Raw genomic sequence first — 21,742 nt, 5'->3', positions numbered from 1 at the left:
TTCCTCCCTTTCCTCTCAGTCTTAACCAGGGCTTCAAACAGGCTCGTTGTGGTTTGAACTCCTGCTGAGAATTTGCATTTCTAACAAATCCCAGGCGATGCTAATGCTGCTGGTTAGGGACCAATTTTGAGAACCACTAGTAGAGTAGTGGTTCTCAGAATTTATAGTACATAAGAATCACCTGGGGATCTTGTTAAAATGTAGATTCTGATTAAGTATATCTGGGGTGGAAATGCAAATTCTCAGCAGCCCTAATCTTAACACCATCTTTCTTTGTGGTCAGGTTTAAGGATTACCGAGAGCCGCCATGGGCCCCAAACCCATATGAGTTTTCCAAACAGTACTGGTCCGTTCTGTCTGCACGGCTGGCTTTTGTCATAATCTTCCAGGTGAGTTGTTCAAATAAGGAGTAGCCAATTAGAATCTAGGCTGCAAGGGTAAAGATGGTGCTGACCTGCCACTGGCCCCTCATTTCCAGGTTTTTGTGGAAGGGGTCTTTGCATGTGGTAGACAGACATGAAGGCTCTCTGCCCTGGGTGAGGCAGGGAGGACTAGAGAGACGGCTCATTTAATGGATGGACTTTGCAGAGAGTAAAGCACAGAATGAGATTATAAGACAGATGTGGGGTAAGTTGCGGGGTGGAGGTAGAGTCCCACTTAAACCTAAGACAAAGAAAGCAAAGTAGGAAGGGCCACTGAAACCAGAATCTTGGCCCTAATGCAGACAAACAGCCCCACTTCATCTCTGCAGTTGCAAAAGGGCTCAAGTTATGAACCTTTCTTGTCACTCTCAGCTCCCTCCTTTGTAAGCATTGTTTTAGCCACTGAGACATCTGGTGGGAAGGGCCCCCAGAGCCATCTAGCCATCCCAGAATGAATAGCAAACTTGAGCCCCGAGATTCCTATCTCGGACAATAGCCACAGCTCCAATTGCATCGCGGAGATTCTCCAAGATCGAGGGGCCCCTAATTCCCACTCCCGCGTAGCCAGCCTTCAGGTGGGGCCAGAGCATGGTGCAGATTCTTTTCTCTTCAGCTCCCTTGGGCTTTTGTATTCCCTAAAGGCAGATCTCTGGAGGGCTCTAAAGTATCCTGCCTCCCAGACCCCAGCCCAGGAAGTGGAGAAGCCCATCGGCTAGTCTTTCACCTAAAGAAGACAGCCTTTCTTCCCTTGGAAAGATGGGGCGATAGCTTTGAAAAATTGCTCAGACGTCGGCCTACTGCCCCACCTGCGGGAGTCTCATTTTACCATATGTCACATGTAACATTTCACTTGCACTGTAAAAAGCTGGTTTAAAGGAAGAAGGTGCCATTTGATGAAGTAGCTTGAGTATCTAAAGCTCCCAGGAGCCTCTGGAAGAGGCCTTGGGTCTCCAAAGTCTTCCCCTAATCTCCTAGGAGCACGTAGAGTTCAAGGTAAAGGATGGGAACTGGGAATAGGTTTAGAGTATGAAAGATAGCAGAGCTCTGATTACCTAGTTCTGGGCTCAGTTATTGTCCTCCAGTCTCAGAAGGGAGAAGACACATGAGTGTATAACTGGCAACTAGGAAGTTATACCACAATTGGAGGAGGGTATTGGGTAGAAGGCAGCCAAAGGGTGGCTTGGGGGAATGAATGCAACTCAGATTATAAAAACAACTAGCACTTATTGGGCCATGTCAGGCACTGTTTCAACATGCTCCTTCACTTAATCAGAGAACACTTCCGGGAAAAGGTGGTCTTATCCTACCAGTGTGTATGAGTGGAGGGATGTGGCGAAGCAGAACAGAAGAAAGAAGATAATTCCAAAAACTTAGAATTGGTAAAGGAGAGCTGGATGCAGGGGGTCTCAGACAGGTGGGTTTACTAGAGTGGCTGCAGTGGAATAGAAAGCAACATAAAGTGAGCATAAGAAGTGGGTGGCTCAGCTAAGGCGGAATTCAATGGAAAACTCCAAGATCCATGTCTGATGTGAAGGACTGAGAAAGCCAGCTAGAGGAAGAGAGGCACAGGCAGCACAGTGGAAGCCCTGGGGAGACAAGTTGGCTTCACGGTCATTTCTCAGGAAGCTCTGGGCAGGGAGAGACTGGAGGCCTGGCAGTCAAGAAGCAAGATTAGAACATGTGAGAAAAGTCTGAGGAAGAGGGGTTGGAGAGGAAATTAGAAGTCCTGTGTAAGGCAGAAACGATAGCTAACACTTATTCAGCCTTGCTATGTGCCAGGCACTGTTGTAAATTTGGCACATGTATTAACTCATTTAATTATTACAACTCCATGAGGCAGATACTATTATTATCCTCATTTTATAGATGACAATACTGCAGTACCGTTATATATCTTGATTAAGGTCACTTGGCTAATAAGTGCCAGAGGCAGGATTGCACGGAGTCAGTCTCTCCTGGGGTGATGTTCTCCACAACAATATGATCCCACCAGCACTACAGCTAAGACAGTCACTCTGCCAGGGCAGTGGCAGGTGATAGTGCATTAGTGTCTCACCGTTCTCCAGGCTATACTTCTCCACTCAACCCCTTGCCTCCTTGGTGTTGACAGAACCTTGTGATGTTCCTGAGTGTTCTCGTGGACTGGATGATCCCAGATATCCCCACAGACATCAGTGACCAGATCAAGAAAGAGAAGAGCTTGTTGGTGGACTTCTTCCTGAAGGAGGAGCATGAGAAGCTGAAGCTGGTGGATGACCCAGACCCGAGGAGCCAGAGAGGGAAGAATCGGAGCAGGTGGAGCCGGGCAGCCAGCTCAGCCCCCTCAGGTCGCAGCCAGCTGGGTAGCACAGCGTCTGCTGGTTCTCAGCACACCAATGTGTGAGCTTCCAGCTCCACTGCAGAAGGCTCCACAGGAGCGAGGCGCACACGCACGTGCACGCACATGTTTGTACACCTGGGCGGGTGTGGTGTCCGCTCGCCTGGATCTGGCCTGCGGGGACCTTGAAAAGGGAGTGTGTGTGAAAAGAGAGAGAGAATGAGTGCAGGAAGCAAGAAAAATTATGCTGCTTCTCAGAAACTTCAAGCTTAAGTTTCTTTTAGATCCTCTTTTGAGCCGTATCCTTTTGGAAGATGGGCACCCTATTTAAGTCAATCAGCGAAAGATTCAGGGCCGCTCCTCTCTAGAATTCCCAGGCATCATGAGCCTTCCCCATGCTCCCTGGGGCACGCTCTCGCGCTCCACCATCGCTTCAGAGGACTGCCAGGCTGGGAGAGAAGTGCAACCACAGCCCATCCATGCCCCTGCCATAAGGGATCCCACCCCCTTTCCCATCCTCACCCTGGGAATATCCCTGAGTCACTTGCAATGGGGCCTGTCATAGCCTCAGCAGATGCACGTTAAGTTACAGGGGTCATTGCTGTGGCCCCTGGACCTGTGAGTAGCAAAGATCCAACCTAGGCTTGTCTCTATTCATGTCACAGGGCCGCTTTGAGCTGAATGCAGCTGTCATTTTACGCAGGTTCAGATTGAAAATCATAAAATAAATGGAAACCTTCTTTATAAAAGATGCATCTCCTTGTCTTTTATGCCTCCTCTTATTTTCCTCTCTTTCTGGTTTGCCATTCTCTCTCTCCCTTTTTCTACCAATATTTATTGAGCACCTACTATGTCAGCCATTGTTCTCAAACTAGAGATATAGAAGAGGATAAAGCAGACAAAATCCCTACCTCTTGGAGCTTATGTTCTGGGGAAAGACAGACAATAAACAAATAAATATATAGTATTTTAGGTAGTGATAAGGGTCTTGGAGAAATATAAAGGAGGATAATGAAGGCAGGAAGTGTGGGGATACAGGGGATGAGGGATTTACCACTTTATATTCAAATTAATGACAAATCCAAGTGGTGGAGAGGTTCCATCTTGCAATGCTCATATAAGTAATTGGTAGCAGCTGCCCAGAGCGCTACAGTGAGAAGACTTTCAAGTACAGTTAGAAACAAGGGCCAAGCACCATTCATGACTGGCTTCCACACACCTTAGCCTCACCTGCTGCTCAGAACCCAGTTCTATGGTCCCCTTCTTCTGGACTGGTCCCCGGTTCCTTACAAGTTCAGTCTGACTAGAGTCCAACTTAATGCCTGAATAGAAGCTGCAAGTGGGCCCCACCCTGCAGGAGACGTGAGAGCTGTTGTTTTGATGTTTCAGCACATCTGGCAATGCGAGGGGCCTGAAGGTGCTGTGCTGGGCATTGGTGCAGATCACCATAGTTTCTGGATTCCTCCTGGTTTCGAGTTGGAATTGACTTGACAGCACATAACATCAACAAGGATCTGGGTATCTGGCAGGATGGCGCTGCCTACAAATCCTTGCTCCAAAAAGCAGTCCCTTCTTTTGTGGGGACAACAGGGCACAGATATAGCTCTTAGCAGAGCATTGAGCAGCCACTAACTCTTAACAAGTAACAAGTAACCCTGCAATTACTTTAATGAGGTCAAACCTTAGTATTCACACTTACCATTTGAGAATAGATTCAAACTAGAGTAGCATAAAAACACTGCATCATCTTACAACAGATATCAGCTAATTTGGGGAGAGTAAGAGAAAAATTTCACTTTGAGGGGGCATTTTCTTGAAGATTACAGGCCACAAAAGAGGGAGTTTCTCAGAGACTCCTCCCAGTGTGGGTGGGCATTGATATTCAGGAAGCAGTGATGGTCCACAGTCAAGGGTTGCCTCTATCATCAAGACACCCTGAAGGAGCCACACCCAGAGCCTGTTGGCTGCTTGTGGTTGGCTCAGGATCCTTCCTCTTTCTTTCTTTTTCAAATTAAAAGAAAAAAATTTATACAGTCAAATTCAAACTGCTGACTTTTTGGTTAGCAGCTGAGCTCTTAACACTGTGCCACCTGGGTTCCATAGGATCACAAATAAATTTAAAGTAGCTAAATATTAACCATTTTTCTATCTAGAAAAGAGGAGTAGGAAAATGGGTCATAATGGGCCATATTTTTTCTTCCTTCAGATATAAATATTGAGAGCAGATTTTTGCTTACAATTTTTTTTTTTTAATCTTATAATGCAATAAAAAATGTTATTTTTTCTTCGAAAAGTTCAGGAAAGGAAGTTAGCCCTGTTGGTGTAGTGGTTAAGAGCTTGGCTGCTAACCAAAAGGTTGGCAGTTGGAATCCACCAGCTGCTCCTTGGAAGCCCTATGGCGCAGTTCTACTCTGTTACGTATGGTTGCTATGAGTTCAAATCAATTCCATGGCAATGGGTTTGTTCGTTTGTTTAATGATATATATACAGTCAAATACATTGGTTTGTAATAGCATCTATTATGTTTAATTATGAAAATAACAAAAAGTAATGCCTGCTCATGACGAAAAGTTAGAAAATGCAAAAAGTAAAATATAAAGTTTAATTCACCCAAATTTTCATCTTCACGAGATAATTTGCATTCAGTCTTTTTTTTCTATCCACTTATTTTCACTCACAGCTAAAATCACTCTGCATGTACTAACTTTAAACTTAGTTAATAGGGAAACATTTACAAGTCCTGGGTAAAAGTTGTTAGGAAGAAGGACTTGGTGACAAACAGTGTCTACCACTGAGCGAGTCATCAATCTTTTCTCATTAAGAACACAAATAAATTAAATCAACTTGACTATCCATTTAAATAAAAGATCCTGACAGTTACATTATGTGCTCTCTGCAAGAAATGTGTGAGATAAAAAGCAAGACTTCCCTTCACTCTCTCACTTCTCACAGTCCCTAAACAAAAAACCAAACCAGTTGCTGTCCAGTTGATTTTGACTCTTGGCAACCCTGTAGTACAGAGTAGAATTGCCCCATAGGGTTTCCAAGAAGTGGGTGGTGGAATCGAACTGCCATTTGGTTAGCGTCTGAGCTCTTAACCACTGAGCCACCAAGGATTCCTCACAGCCCCTACAGATCAGCATTTTCTAGTAGAACACTATTTGTGAAAATGGAATTATGCTTTTGTCAACATGAATTTTAAAGATTCTAAATACCATCAGTAAACTCCTTAACAGAGGGGCCATTATTTTGCTCAATCTAATCTTGCCCTAATCTTGCCTTCTGGGAGTGAAAGGAAAGTCTTTCTGTTTGTTCATTTTCCCAGCACAATATTCCAAACTTGTAAGTAGATTAACCATTGTCAAGAAAAATGGAAAGGAAACACACTAGTTACTCTTCCACAGGCTGTGAGTTGGAAGAGCGGAAGGCATTTCTAGGAACTAGGAAAAGAAGGAGACAAGGAAACCATGGGACCAATCTTAGCCTTGTGGCTGCCTTTGAAATATATAAACAAGCAGGGTTCTGGAATACAAATGAATTAAGAAAACTCTCCAGTCTTTTTATATTTTCATATTCACCCCTTAAGAAGCCCTGGTGGTAAAATGGTTAAGTGCCAGGCTGCTAACTGAAAGGTCTGCAATTTGAACCCACCAGCAGCTTTCAGGAGGAAAGACCTGGAGATCTGCTCCCCCTACCTAGGAACCCCTATGGGGCAGTTCTGCTCTGTCCCATAGGATTGCTATGAATTGGATCGAACTTGATGGCACCTAACAACATAAGATGGTATTGCTAGGAGCTCTGGTGGCACAGTGATTAAGTACTTGGCTGCTAACTGAAAAAAGACCTGCCAATCTGCTCCCATAAAGATTATAGCTTTGGAAACCCTGTGGGCCAGTTCTACTCTGCCCTATAGGGTTGTTATGAGTCGAAATGGACCCAATGGCACACAACAACAACATTTATCCCTTAGTTGGTCAGAGTAACTTTTTTTTTTTTTTTTAGCAAGGTGGTGTTAGCACTCATTCCTTCAGCTGATTGTTGAAGGTCACAGCTGAGCCCTGCTCAGAGTTGTCTTCAGCTAAAAGGAGCTTCTTTGGCCCAGGTCCTATTCCTCTATATTTTAGGAGCAAGTTCTTCCCAAAATAATCCTGTTATGCTTTTTCTCTGCCCTCTCAGAATCAACCCATCTATAATCTCTATTATTTAAGCAGCTTCTAACTTCTGACTTACATGAAACTCTCATGGATAGTCTTAAAGAGACGTGATGACTTCTAACACCCCATCACCCTACTCTCCTGCATGTCCTGTTCTACTCCTGGCCTTACTTTTACCTGCAGATGCATTCTTCAGCTAGTAAATGAAGATGCTGCACTGGGTAAGTGCTAATTCTCTAACACTCATTCCTGTTCTGGAACATACAATTCTATAGGATCACTACAGCATGGCAGAAGTTCATATGGACCATTGTGGATGACTCAGTCTTATCCTCTGTTTGATCATTTTGTCACAGTTCTGGAGGTTGGATGTCTGAAATAAGGGTGTTGCCATACTGATTCCTTCTGAGGGCTCTGAGGGAGAATCTGTTCCATGCCTCTCTCCTAATTTATGGCAGTTCCAGCATTCCTTGGCTTGCGGCCACGGCACCACATGGTGTCTTTCCTCCATCTCTTTGTCTCTGTTTATCTTCTCTTTTATAAGGACACCAGTCAGATAAGGTTAGGACCCATAGTATTCCAGTATGACTTCTTGTTAACCTAATGGATAACATCTTCAAAGACTCTACTTCCAAACAGGGTCACATTCACAGGTACAGGGGTTAAGAATTCAACATATCTTTTTGGGGGGACACAGTTTAATCCATAACACCATTCTACTCATCTTTCACAACCCAGGTGCTGGGTATCTGTGTCTCAGATATCCTAATCCAAATTAGCCAAGGTAAGTGCTACCTGGAGTCCCTAGGTGGTGCAAACAGTTAATGCACTCGGCTGCTAACCGAAATGTTGGAGGTTTGAGTCCACCTAGAGGCACCTAGGAGAAAGGCCTGGTGATCCACTTCTGAAAAGTCAGCCATCAATTATGAAGCCTATGGTGGGTAGTTCTACACTGACACACATGGGGTCACCATGAGTGGGAGTCGAGTTGAAGGCAACTGGTTAAGTGTTGCTCATGATTTCCCTTCTTGCTCCCACCAACAGTAGTTAGTATCTGTTCTGCTTATCTGTAGTAGAGGGCCTCAGAGAGCAGAAGCCATCCTTCAGGCTTAGCCATATCTTCTGGAAAACAAACCAGATGTTTCCTCAGAATATGCCCTCTTTGCACATCTGGCTAGCCTCCTACTCCCCTTCCTCTTTTTTCCTGTTCTCTCACAAAACAGTGAACGGCAGTGCCCCGGGGACCTATTCCTTCAGAACAAGGCTAGAAGACATTTTTATCAAGAATCTCACCCATTCGCAATGGAACCCACTTATTCGTCTGACTTTCCCTTGGTTTACACAGTTTTATCTCTAGAGCAGAGTTATCTTCTGAAAGGACATGCAGGGCAAAAGCCAGATGGGAATTCAAAAAGACAGCTGTGCATATGGGTTCAGGAACCTTCATGTTTTATTGCTCTACCTTTGTCTCACTTCCTGTCAGCCTAAGAGAGCAAGGAGCTGAGGACTGAGGCCTCCAAGCCAGGATGTCTTCCTCAATTAGGGGAATGAAGCCACACACCCTAAGGGAAAGAGGCGTTCTTTTGACATGGCTCCCACATCATAACCTGCTCCTAGTTTTCTCCCAGCATGATGGGCTCTGGTTGGCCTGTATCTAATTCTTCAGAGAATATGTGTCAACTTCTATCAAGAACCACATCTGGTTGGTTTGAGTGAGGTTGCTAGTTGAGAAACAGATAAGGCCTTAAAATAGGCCCCTTCATCCCTTTTGCATGGGCCTTATTTCTACTATATTCTCAGAAACATTTCTCGTTCCCTGCCTAATCAACCTCAATGTCTGTTTTCTTAACTGCTGCCCCCAGACTTCACTACACTTCACCTTTCTCTTTTGATTCTTTTTCATTGCTTCCATTTATGTCCTGCTGTTTTTTCCTAAGCCAGAGGAAAAAACTCCCTCTATCTGTCTGCTCACTGCCCCTCGTTCCTTCTAGAAACCCCTCTAAAGCTCCTTGAGGTGTAGATTGTCAGCATATGTACAGCACTTTCCAACATACATTATGTCTGGTGATACAACATTTCAAGAGGAGGCAGTATGATTAACATGGACAGATCTTGGTTTGTGGGGCCAGGAGCTTCTAGAATTTTAGGGTCATTCGTTAAGAAAAAGAACACAGAATTATGAAAATTGAAATTATAAGGGTGGATATGAAATTATAGGAGTAGAATAGAAATCACAATACAAATTTTAAGATGACTAATACCAAAAATGTGGCAAAATCCACAAAAACAATTTTTTTTAATTAATTAACTGACTCATAGATCTTTCAAATACTACAATCCTCCCTCACCACTATCTTTGGCTGCATGTTGTGTTTTCATTATAATGTTATCAATAAGGAGAATAGAAACGTAATTGCCCTTTTTCCAGCAAGTTTGATCAGCATTTGTTTTTTATTCCTCATAGAAAATAGAAACTTAGACAAGTTTCTTTTAACTCCACAACTCATTGCTGGTAATTTCATGTAAACTTTAAGATTGTTGTTAAATTTGGGGAAAAGCTCTATCAAGTTTCTTTCATATGTAAGCTCTAAGATTTGGAAGAATTTTCAAAAGTTGTTTCTCCTCCAGTATCCTGGCACCCAGCAATCACAATCCACGTATTCTTATAGTACCAGTACTCCTTGAAACGGGCCTTGAAGCTTCAGCTATACTAACTTCACTGTAACTCAACACCTCATCATCATTAGCCTTGATTTAATAGTCACTGAAGCTGAAGCCTGGAGAGGTTAAGTGACTTCCCTAAGTTTCTACCACTGTAAGGACTTCAACACTGGGGTTGAGACTCCAGGCTGAGGCTCCAGCCTGGCATTGTCAGATAGCATGCTTCCTCCCTTGGATGCCCACTGCACCTGGGTGCTTTGCTGAAGACTTATGGAGTCATGCCTGTAACAGAGGATAATACTCGTCATGATCAATCATCGCCGTCTGTGGAGCACTTACTAGATCCAGTCTCTGCTCTAAGAATTGTGCCTTCTTCACCTTGCTTCATCCTCACAACCTCCTGCGTAGCATTTATATTCCCCATTTTATACTTAACCCGTATGGTCTGTATCACCAGCTGGGATTACAAGTCACTTTTTTCCTATTATTCACTTGAGTGCCCACATAATTGTTAATTTAATAAAGCTAGGCCAAGAGGCCAGCAATCTATCCCTCTCAAGGCCTGTTCCTTCGGATTCACCCAAGTTCCCCCGGGCTTACTTCACCCAGTGGGGGTTTCAGGGACCCCAAAGAGACACCTGGAGAGCATTCAGTCCAGTTTGACTAATGCCACATGGGGTGCTATTGGAGGCATTTGCCCACTGCACACTGATGTCCTTGCTGACACACCAAAGTCATGGCCCACTCTTGGGCTACAAGCTTACCGCTTGTGGCAGAGAGGCTGGGTTACAAGGGGCTGTCAGCCTCAGCTCATACTGTCCCAAATCTAGCCCTCCCCTAGGAACTCCTGGTCTTTGTATTAGGTCAGACTCACCAGCCTAGACTCCTTCTTCCACTCTAGGACGTTCCCTTTAGGCTCTGGGTGGTCTTTCCTGACACACTTATCCATTCTGATCAATTTCCCTCATCTGATTTTCGAGTAGGAGTTGGGGGTCTCAGAGTATTGAGATGAGTCAGCCCACTTCCCTCCCAATAAGAAGCTCTCAAAACTAAGATGCATCTAAGGGCTTGCCTCTGTCGAGCCACAGGAGCCTCCATTCTTGCTCCACTTAGGGCAATGTATTATCCCTCCTTTATATAAATGGAAGCCGCATGTGCTAGTCTTCACTGAATCCAGAGCCTCTAATCTAACTGGGCAAAGAGGTATGTGTGGTGGGAGCAGGAAAGTCAAACAGCCTTTCATACACAGAGGAGGAAACTGAGGTTCAGAGAAGCTCTCTCTGCTCAAGTGTCCAAAGCGAGTAAGTGGCAGAGCTGGCAATCAAACTGCAGTCCGCCTTACTCCAGAGCCTGTGCTTTTAACCGCTCATTGGAGAAAACGGACAGGATGCATTTCCAAAGCTGCCTCTGTTTGGGTAAAGCCTTTGTGGGGACAGAGCTTTTCATATACCATATTGAGGAAGTGTACTGGAATGGAAAATGCACTTGGTTTTGGAGCCAGACTTGGATTCCAGTTCCAGCTCTCCCATATGGGTAAGTTCCATGACTTTTCTGAGCTGCTTTCCCCAGGATAGAAAAGTTACCTGCCCTCCTTTCCTTTTAGGGTTGTCCTTGGTAAACCATAGAGCATTAGGCCAATACCAAGGAGGGGTATTATATTAACACACGTTTCTAAGAAACTGAACCTTGTCACCAGTGACGAGAGTTCATGTCCAGTATAAGACACATTGGTAGAGACCGCTGGGGCCAACAGTAAACTAAAGCCTGGATGGGGTCATTTAAGAGGGTAACATGTATGCCAGGAAACAGAGTGTTTGTGTGTCGGGATAACCTCTGCAGAGGACATAGCCCTGCCTGTTTATGTTCTTGACATCACAACGCTTGCTAGACTCCATTTGGGGACTGAGTTTCCAGATGAATAAACTATTGAGGAAGATCTCATATGCAGTGCTTCTGCCCAGGATTCGCAAAAGATTTAGTCTTTTTTCCCCACTTCTATTAATGTGCCTTGGCTTTTAAAACAACTATCTTGCTTTGATGCTAAATAAGTACATAGCAGTTTTAAAAAAAAAACATTGTACCAGCTCCATTAAAAACATATTGAGTGATGCCCAAGTGTAAGTTTCAGTTACTAGACCATGATTTTCAGAAAGTACATTAACCTAAAGTAATTTTTCATGGTTTATGTGGTTTCCTTGAGTGGTTCCTTATAAATATCTAACAAAGAAAAGAGAGTTTATTATGGGAGCAGTGTAGACTTCTAGACTGAAATCATCAAGACAGAAATCTTCTCAGAAGAAAATTGCTTTCCTCCTGATCTCTTGATGATTTCTTCATAACATCATGGCTCTTCCAGAATCCAAGACGGTGACTCTGGTCATACCACTGGCTGTTAGGGATGTCACATGGAAGCAATTATATTTCAGTGTTACTGAGTCAGAGAATGCAAAAGGATCTCTGAAGAGCTGGCAACCAGGAATGGGCTTTCTGCCAAAGTGCCTTCCATCCTTCCATGAGGGCCTGCCGTCTCAAATCTATCCCTAGTAAAGTTAGAAATGAAGACTCAGATGCACATTGAAAGACATCAACTTAGATGATAATTTGTATTTATATATTTATATTAAAACAAAAGAGGCTACATCACTTGCCTATTATCTAACTGGACCCCTGGCTTACCTGCTCCCTACTGTGTGAGCAAGAGCCATGCTCCCAACCTGGCCATGGCTCCCAGCTGCCTAAACTTTCTCACTGCCCACACTCTTGCTTCTCTCCTCACCATCTGCAGCATCGCTGCTTGGCTGAAATCTGTTTGCTTTCCTCAATTCTCATGTCCAGGGCTCACTGTAAGTTTACACCTAGCTGCATCCCTTGTCCTTAGGACTGGAGGGGACTCCTTGTTCATTGTGGTCATGCTCACTTGGCTCAGGATTTGACTTTCACCAACTCCGTAAACATCTGCCCAGTGACCTCCTTCCTACCTTGAGGGGAGCTACACACCAACCGTGGGTCTTGGGTTGGAAAGGGCATAAGGAGAGTGAGGGGTTGGAGATGTACATATGTAACTACCATTCGTGGGAACATATTTTGTGCCAGGCACATCATATTCATTATTTCTAAACCTTACAACAACCCATGAGTTAAGTATTAACCCCATTTTATGGATGAAAAACTGGTGTGCTAAGACATTCTTTAACTCACACAAAGACACATAGTTAGTAAGCTCAGGAGCCAGAAGTGAAACCTTGGTCTGTCTGTCTGTCCGTCTGTCTCGAAGGCCATGCTATTTCCTCTGGTCCAGTCAGCCATCATTTTTTTCCCCTGCCTGATGTTCTGTGGTTATACAAACCCTTTACTTTGGCCTAACCTAACTGTTGTCACCCTCTGTATATACCCCACATACTTCTATCTTGTGCCTTTGCAATATCTGGAATGCTCATATCTCGTTTGCTGTCAGGTTCTTAGCCATGGTTTAATGTCAACCTTAGATTCCCACTCAAGGCTATTTACTTCTTCAGACACACATTGAATCCCATTGCTGTCAAGCTGATTCTGACTCATGGTGACCTCATGCATGTTGAAGTAGAACTGTGTTCTCTAGGGCTTTCGATGGCTGATTTCTTGCAAGTAGTTCACCAGGCCATTCCCCTTCCCATGCTTTTTGGCTCTCTTTCCGTAGCCGTGTCACAAAGATTCGGAGTTGCATTTGGCTGACACACACCAGCAGGGCCATGCCAGGTAGAAAATACTGGCATAATTTTGTACTCGATCATAAATAATCACTGCTCTCAAATCCCCCAAGTACACCCCCAGGCCATATCAGCTTTTCCCTTAAGCCTCCTCCCCCTTGACACTCCTCATGATCCAATAAATAAAGGAGTGATGCTGTCATGGGAGGGATCTCAGGACCCTGTAATTGGTAGGTGTCCACCCTGTCCCAAGTGCAAAACATTTAAATATTTCTGCATAGAAAGTTACCAATTCCTGGATGCCTGATCCTGGAAGTTCCATCAACTTCCATCTGCCCTCCACCCTACGCCACCCAGAAATTCTCCTTCAGTAGCTTAGAGTCATTGGAATTTGCTCATAACCTTTGAGTTGAGTTTGTTCCCCCTTACCTCAAGGCTCATGAGTCACTGTAAGTAGCCAACATAAACAAATTCACTAGGAATTTGCACGAGTTCATTCCAAAGGAAACAAGCAGGGTCACTGCCTACCTTTGCCTTAATTCCAGAACGTAAGTGAAGTCCAAGATGGAAAAACTTTTGACATCTGTCAGGCCGGCTTTGCTGTGGAAATCTAATAGAAAATTTCAGACCTTCCAGATTTCCTGGCAAGATCATGGCAAAGACAAATGTTTTTGTGTCTACAGTGCCTCATGTCCTCCCTTCCTCTCCTCCCCCACCTCCCAAATCCTAATCTCTCCCTAAAGGAAGAGGTAATTATCATTTCTAATCTGACCCTGAGGAAACATATTAATCACAGCCTGCCCTTCATCACATCTCAAAAGCCCTGGAGATCCTTTGCCTTTATTATATTCTAGAGAATTTACTCTGAGCCAATTAGGGTCTTTCCAAAGGCAACGGAGTGGCTAAGACACGCCTGCACTGAAGACAACTCATGTTTTTTCAACACTCTATAATGGGGTTAAATACCAGGAAACCCACTTTAATGAACACCTGCTATCTCCTCCCTACAATAAATCTTTTCCAGGAGAGTGAAGACAGAGCTTACAGTGTTTTCCCTGCCGACATTTAATTCATTTCCATCCTTTCTCTCCCTCCTGCTAAGGAAGGACTCCAAGATGCAAAATGTGTTCAACTCTGGCCTGGGTGGTGGTAACATGGCTCAGGGACACACTGATAATTCCAGTGGCTTGTGGATTCCTCTGGAGGTCACCTCAATGATCCCTTCACCTCCAGGCTAAAAACCATATCAAACTCAACCCAGACTTGTATGCTAGACACCAAATGGGCAAATGAGCCCAGGGCCTGGAATACATTATTCTGGGATGAAGGGAAACCATGTTCTGAGCAAGAGAGAATGGTGACTGGAACAGATAATACCAACTAGTCTTCTGACACCATTTGCTCAAGGCCAGAGGCGCCCAGCCACATGGCCAGCATCATTATGGCCTTGGGGGAGAGACTGGCCTTGAGAACATGTGAGAGGCAGCAAAAGACTAGTTATTCTGAACTTAAATTCAGAATGTATCCTATTCAAAATTGTTTTAGGAACTGAAATTCCATGGCCACCATGAAGCAGGCTTGGTGGCAGGGGCCGGGTTTGGTAGGAAGTGAGAGGTGTGGGTTCTGCATTGAATACTGTAGTGCCAGCTTCCCAGGAAAGGCAGCCCTACAGATTCCTTCAACATGCCTTAAGGTCTCTGTACTTGAGGTTCCATTGCCTGAGATCTTGACATTCTTTGTCTGGTCTCTGTCCAAATATTACTTCCTCAGAGGAATCAGATAGAGATAAGTGGCCTTCCCTGGCCACTTCCTGGGACTCAGGGGTGCACACACTGGTGACACAACCCACCCTTGGGAGGACAGGCCCAGGGACAACTGCACAGCCCTAAAAATGGGCTTGGGGCCATTTAGCCAGGACGTTCTGGGATTCTGGATATGTGCAAAGCAGACTAGATGGGGTAGCCCTTATCGCTTAGGCAGGAGCATGGTTGAAGGACAGTTGGCCAAGACTATTCCTGGGCATCCTCTTGCCCAGACCAAGAGTTCATATTGGTGCTGGTTTGTCTCCTCAGGGCCACTTCAGGGCTGTAAGATGACCTCTGCTCCAGACATCACTTTATTTTAAGGAAAAATAATGGGGAAGAGGGAAAGTAAAAAAGGAGACTATTAGCTAAGTTACCCTTTGTCATGGATTAAATTTTGTCCCTGCAAAATACCTGTCAACTTGGCTGGGTCATGATTCCCAGTATTGTATGATTGTTTACCATTTTGTCATCTGATATGATTTCCCTATGTGTTGTAAATTCTGTCACTATGATGTAAAGAGATGGATTAGTGGCAGTTATATTGATGAGATCTAAGGGATTAGATAATATCTTAAGCCAATCTCTTTTGAGATATAAACAAGAGAGATGAGCAGAGAGACATGGGGACTTCAAACCAACAAGAATGAAGAGCAGAAGTGCGTGTCCTTTGGACCTGTGGTTCCTGCTTGGAGAAGCTCCTAGTCTAGGAGAAGATTGATGACAAGAACCTTTCTCCAGAGCCTACAGAGAAAGAAAGACTCTCCCTGGAGCTGACACCTTGAATTTGGGCTTCTAGCCTACCAGACTGTGATAAAATAAATTTCTCTTTGTTAAAGCCATCCACTTGTTGCATTTCTGTTATAGCCGCACTAGATCACTAAGACACCCTTCTTTTCTTCCAAGCTTTCTGGGAAGTCTCACCCTATAACTTCTGTTTACATATTATTGGCCAGGATATAGTCACATGACCACCCCTATCTGGAAGGGATCCTGGGAAATGTGTTTTTCTTTGCTGGGTACGTTATCCCATTTCCCAACAAATGCAAGGTTCTATTATTGAAGGTTTCTATTACAAGGAGAAAATAGATTTTGCATAGACAATTAGTAGTCTCTGCCACTGGCCACCTAGCTTCCACAGCTTTAAATAAAGAAGAAAAAAGTCTAGCCTGAATTTGAAAGCAAGTAAAACAGGAGCACTAGGGGGCCATGAGCTGCTAATTAAATATGGGGGCCAGGATATGAAGGTCTCAAATGCTAGACTAAGAGTAATGGAGAGACTCCAGGCCTGGCTCATGAGGCCTCAGGTAGGGGATGATTTCCTGTGTGTGAGCTTGCTATAGGCCAGGCACTAAGCCAAGTGCTTTTATATACTTTTTTTTTTTTGATCCTAATAACAATACCATGATGTATGTTTTATGGTTTCCATTTTACAGATAAAGAAACCAAGGCTGTTAAGTGTTTTGTTGAAGGTCACACAACTTGTAAGCAGTGAAGTGCAGCCTGGCTTTGTTATCTCTACCTGATTCCAAAGCTCTTATCCACCATGCAATAGCCTCTGGCTAACTGTCAAATGGCCAGTTTCCACAGCCCAGTTCCCTAGATCCTTCAGTCTGCTCCAGATCTTTCACCTTTCCTACCACCCTATCTCCAATTCCTTTCCCCAGTAGTCCCTTTTCTTTAGTAGCAGTCTCTGGAGCCTAGACATCAGGGTTGGAAGTTGTCTCCACCCACTAGCCCAACCAGATCCAGGCTCTTGCCAGCGCCCTGCCCTGAGTAAAGTCTGAACCAACTGTTCACGTGAGCACTTCCAAGGGCCTGATGGGATCAAGTCAGGTTGCAAACTTCCACCAACACCTCCCTCCCTACTTAGTGGGATGTTTCTAAGACCTGGCAGATAAGGAATGCACTAAAGTGGTATGGGTTCAATAAATAGATGTCCCTAGAGACCCCAACTGGAGCCCTAGTGGTGCAGTATTTAAGGGTTTGGTTGTCAGCCAAAAGTTTGGCCATTCCAGTATACCAGCCACTCCTTGGAAACGCTATAGTGAAGTTCTACTCTGTCCTATAGGGTTGCTATAAGTCGGAATTGGCTCGACGGCAATGAGTTTTAGAGACCCCAGACTGCTGCAGCTCACAAGTCATGGGAAATTTAATGCCTACATCAGGCTCCAACTCTGGTCTTACAGGATTACATCAGGCTCCAACTCTGGTCTTAACAGGATTCTCTTTCCCAGGCATCTCTGGGAATCTCTCAAAGAACTCTTGCTTGTTCCATCAGTGTGGCCTGGCTGCCCTATGCCACTAAGTTTGTGGCCTGGCTCTGATTGCCACTCTCCTCTTTGGTAGGACGTTTCACACCTTCACTGATCTAGTTTCCCTTGAGTTGTAGCTACCACTCTCCCTGCAAGGACAGAAACCTATCCCTTCATTCTCTAGCTTAGACCAGAAAATCAAGTTTATCAGAAATATGATAAGTGTAAAATCTCAGGTTCTTGTGTTGTTGTGTACTGTCAATTACAACTCGTAGCAACTGTATATGACAGAGTAGAACTGCCCCATACGATTTCCTGGGCTATAATCTTTACAGGGGAAACCCTGGTGGCGTGGTGGTTAAGTGCTACGGCTGCTAACCAAAGGGTCAGCAGTTCGAATCTACCAGGCGCTCCTTGGAAACTCTATGGGGCAGTTCTACTCTGTCCTAGAGGGTTGCTATGAGTCTGAATCTACTTGACGGCACTGAGTTTGTTTTTTTAATCTTTACAGGAGCATATCAGCAGGTCTTTTCTCCTGTGCAGACACTAGATGGGTTTGAATCACCAACCTTACTGTTATCAGGTGAGGACTTAACCATTTTGTCACCAGTGCACCTTTAAAACCTCTTACAAGTGTAACTGACTCAAAATTCCCCCTGTCGCAAGTGGCAGACACCTCCATCATGTAACTGAGAAGTTCGAGGATAAAGTTGACTTTAGAAATGATGGACACTCAAGCAGGTCCTCTTTTCTGCCCTTCCTGCCTTCCTCCCTTCCTTCTATAGGAGCTTTGTCCCAAAGCTAACATATACATTCTCTATGAGCCATCAGAGTCCACTCCTAAGAATATACCCAACATATATGTATACACTAGTGCAACAAAAGATGTATAGATATATAAAAGAATGTTCGTACCAGCATTATTTACTATAGACCCATACTAGAAATAAACTTCATGTCCATTGTGGATAAATAAATAATAAATTGTGATAATTCATGTAATGGAAGTGACTTCTCTCATATTGTGTATTTCCTTTCCCATCACCAGAATTATCGTGTGTCTAAAGTGATCCCCTCTCCTTCCCACTTCTATCCCTGGTGACCACCAAAGAAAGTTGCTTTCTGTGTATATACCTATTCTTGACTTTTCAAAAAAGCGGTATCATGCAATATTTATCCTTTTGTGTTTGACTTATTTCACTCAGCATAAAACCCTTCAGATTAATTCAGTTATGTTTCACAGACTCATCATTATAATTTACAGTTTTGTAGTATTCCATTGTATGCATGTACTACAATTTATTGACCCATTCATCCATTGATGGGCGCTTAGGTAGTTTCCATCTTTTTGCATTGTGAATACTGCTGAAATGAACACGGGTATGCATATGTCTGATTTTATTTATGCATATGTCTATTCATATCACTGCTCTTATGTCTCTAAGATATATACCTAGGGGTAGGATTGCTGGATCATAAGGTATTTCTATTTCTAGCTTTTTGAGGAAGCTCCATACCATTTTCCATAGTGGTTGTACCATTTTACAACCCCACCAGCAGTGTATAACAGTTCCAGCCTCCCCACAAACCTCACCAGCATTTATTATTTTCTGTTTTTTTCAAACGGTGCGATTTTTGCAGGGGTGAGATGAAATCTCATTGTAGTTTTGATTTGCATCTCTCTAATGGTGCAGAGCCATGGTAGAGAAGTAGTTAAGAGCTCGGCTGCTAACCAAAAGGTCAGCAGTTCGAATTTACCAGCAGCTCCTTGGAAACCCTATGGGGCAGTCTACTCTGTCTTATAGGGTCTCTGTGAGTCAGAATAGACTTGTTGGCAGTGGGTTTTTTTTTTTTTTTTTGAATGACCATGAGCGTCTCTTCACGCGTTTGTTAGCCACTTGAATGTCCTCTTTGGTGAAGTGTCTGTTCACGTCCTTTGCTCATTTTTTGATTGGATTGTCTGTCTCTTTGTTGTTGAGTTGTTGAAGTTTTCTATATATTTTATAGATTAGACCTTTGTCAGACATGTTGTTACCAAAAATTTTTTCCAAGCCTGTAGATTCTCTTTTTACTCTTTTGGTAAAGTTTTTTTTATGTACCTAGGTATATAATTTTAGGAGGTCCCAGTTATCTAGTTTATCTTCTGCTGTTCATGCATTTTTAGTTGTGTTTGATAATGTGTGTATGCCAGAAACTAGGGCTCCTAGCTTTGTCCCTATGCTATCTTCCAGGAACTTTGTAGTTTACCTTTAACATTTAGGCCTTTGATCTGTTTTGAGTTAGTTTTTGTGTATGGTGTGAGGTATGGATCCTGTTTCATTGTTCTGCAAATGGATACCCAGTTCTGCCTGCGCCATTTGTTAAACATACTGCCTCTTCCCCATTGGATTGCCCCTTTGCTGAAGATCAACTGTCTACAGATGGATAGATTTACTTCTGAGTTCTCAATTCTGTTCCATTGGACTATGTGTCTGTTGTTGTACCAGTACCAGGCTGTTTTGATTATTGTGGCTTTATAGTAAATCCCAAGATCCGGAAGCATGAGGCCTCTTACTTTGTTCTTCTTCTACTTTGCTTTAGCTATTCAAGTCCTCTTTTCCTGCCATATAATGTTGGAGATTAGTTTTTCCATTTCATTAAAGAATGTTGTTGGAATTTGGGCAGGGATTACATTATATTTATAAATTGCTTTGGGTAGTATTGACATTTTCACAATGTTAAGTCTTCCAATCCATGAGCATGGAATGTTTTTCCATTTATGTAGGTCTCTTTTGGTTTCCTGAAGTAGTGTTTTGTAGTTTTCCTTCTATAAGTCTTTTACATCTCTGATTAGTTTTATTCCTAGATTTTTCATCCTTTTGGGGCCTATTGTAAATGGTATTGTTTTCTTGATTTCCTTTTATAGAATCCTCCTTGTTAGTGTAGAGGAACCCAACTGATTTTTGTATGTTAATCTTGTACCCTGTCGTATTGCTGAACCCTTTTATTAGTTCCGGTACTTTCTTGTGGAATTTCCAGGATTTTTCTGTGTGTAAGAACGTGTGATCTAGCAATAGGAATAGTTTTACTTCCTCCTTACCAATTTGGATACTCTTTATTTCCCTTTCTTGCCTTATTGTTCTGGCTAGGACTTCCAGTACAATATAGAATAAGAGTGGTGATAATGGGCATCCTTGTCTCATTCCTGTTCTCAGGGGGAATGCTTTCAGTCTCTCTCCATTGAGAATAATGTTGGCTGTTGGTTTTACATATATGCGCTTAACTATGTTGAGGGATTTCTCTTCTATTCCTATATTTCTGAGAGCTTTTATCAAGAAAGTGGGTTGGACTTTATCAAATGCCTTTTCTGCATTGATTGAGATGATCACGTGATTGTTTTCCTTTGTTTTATTTATGTGGTGAGTTATATTGATTGATTTTCTGATGTTGAACCACCCTTATATCCCTGGTATGAATCCCACCTAATCCTGATATATTATTGTTTTGATATGCTGTAGTATTCTGTTAGTTAGAATTTTGTTGAGAATATTTGAGTCTATATTTATGAGGAATATTCGTGTGTGATTTTCTTCATTTGTGGTATCTTTGTCTGACTTTGGTATAAGGGTTATGCTGCCTTCATAGAATGAATTAGGGAGTGTTGCTTCCTTTTCTATGTACTGGAATAGTTTGAGTAGAACTGGTGTCAATTCTTTCTCTGAATGTTTGGTAGAATTCTCTAGAGACACCATTTGGGCTAGGGCTTTTTTTGTTGAGCTTTTATTTTTCTTTTTTAACATGTTCAATTTCTTCTTTTGTTATGGATCTATTTAGATCTTCTACCTTTATTTATATTAGTTCGGGTAGTAGTGTGTTTCTAGATATTTGTCTATTTCTTTTACGTTTTCAAATTTGTTGGAGTATAATTATTCATATTTTGTCATGATTCTCTTTATAATTTTTCATAATATTTTGTCATGATCCAATACGTTCTGTCATACTGTTGCCCATTTCATTTCTTATTTTGGTTATTTGCATCTTCTCATTTTTTTCCTTTGTCAATTTGGCCAGTGGTTTGTCAATTTTTTTGGTCCTCTCAAAGTACCAACTTCTGGTTTTGTTGATTCTTTCTATTGTTTGTCTGTTTCCTATTTCATTTATTTCTGCTCCCATCTTTATTGTTTCCTTTCTTCTAGTGACTGTGGGTTTCTTTTGCTGTTCCTATTCTATTTGTTTCAAGTTGTTAAGTTATTGATTTGGGACCTCTCTTCTTTTTCAACGTGTGCTTTCATTGCTATAAATTTTCCTCCAAGCACTGTTTTTGCTGCATCCCAGAGGTTTTGGTATGTTGAGCTTTCATTCTCATTTGACTCTGAAATTTTTTTAATTTAATTTCTAATTTCTTCTATGACCCAATAGTTTTTAAGCAAGGTGTTATTCAGTTTCCAAGTATTTAATTTTTCCTT

General features: G+C 42.9%; 1 protein-coding gene across 1 annotated transcript in view; it reads left to right on the top strand.

The window, feature by feature from the left end:
* The window catches only part of ANO2 (anoctamin 2), a 377,551-nt gene extending 374,723 nt beyond the window's left edge, over positions 1–2,828 (top strand). Inside the window, exons 24-25 of the mRNA XM_049882253.1 lie at positions 284–389; positions 2,533–2,828. Of these exons, the coding sequence (XP_049738210.1) occupies positions 284–389; positions 2,533–2,805 (379 nt within the window). The 3' untranslated portion in view covers positions 2,806–2,828. The remainder of the gene's footprint in view (positions 1–283; positions 390–2,532) is intronic.
* Positions 2,829–21,742: the final 18,914 nt, after the last annotated feature.

This window comes from Elephas maximus, chromosome 4 (genome assembly GCF_024166365.1).
Source record: "Elephas maximus indicus isolate mEleMax1 chromosome 4, mEleMax1 primary haplotype, whole genome shotgun sequence".
Taxonomy (NCBI): Eukaryota; Metazoa; Chordata; class Mammalia; order Proboscidea; family Elephantidae; genus Elephas; species Elephas maximus.
Note: the sequence above shows the minus strand (reverse complement) of the source record. Positions and strands in the feature narration are given on the sequence as shown.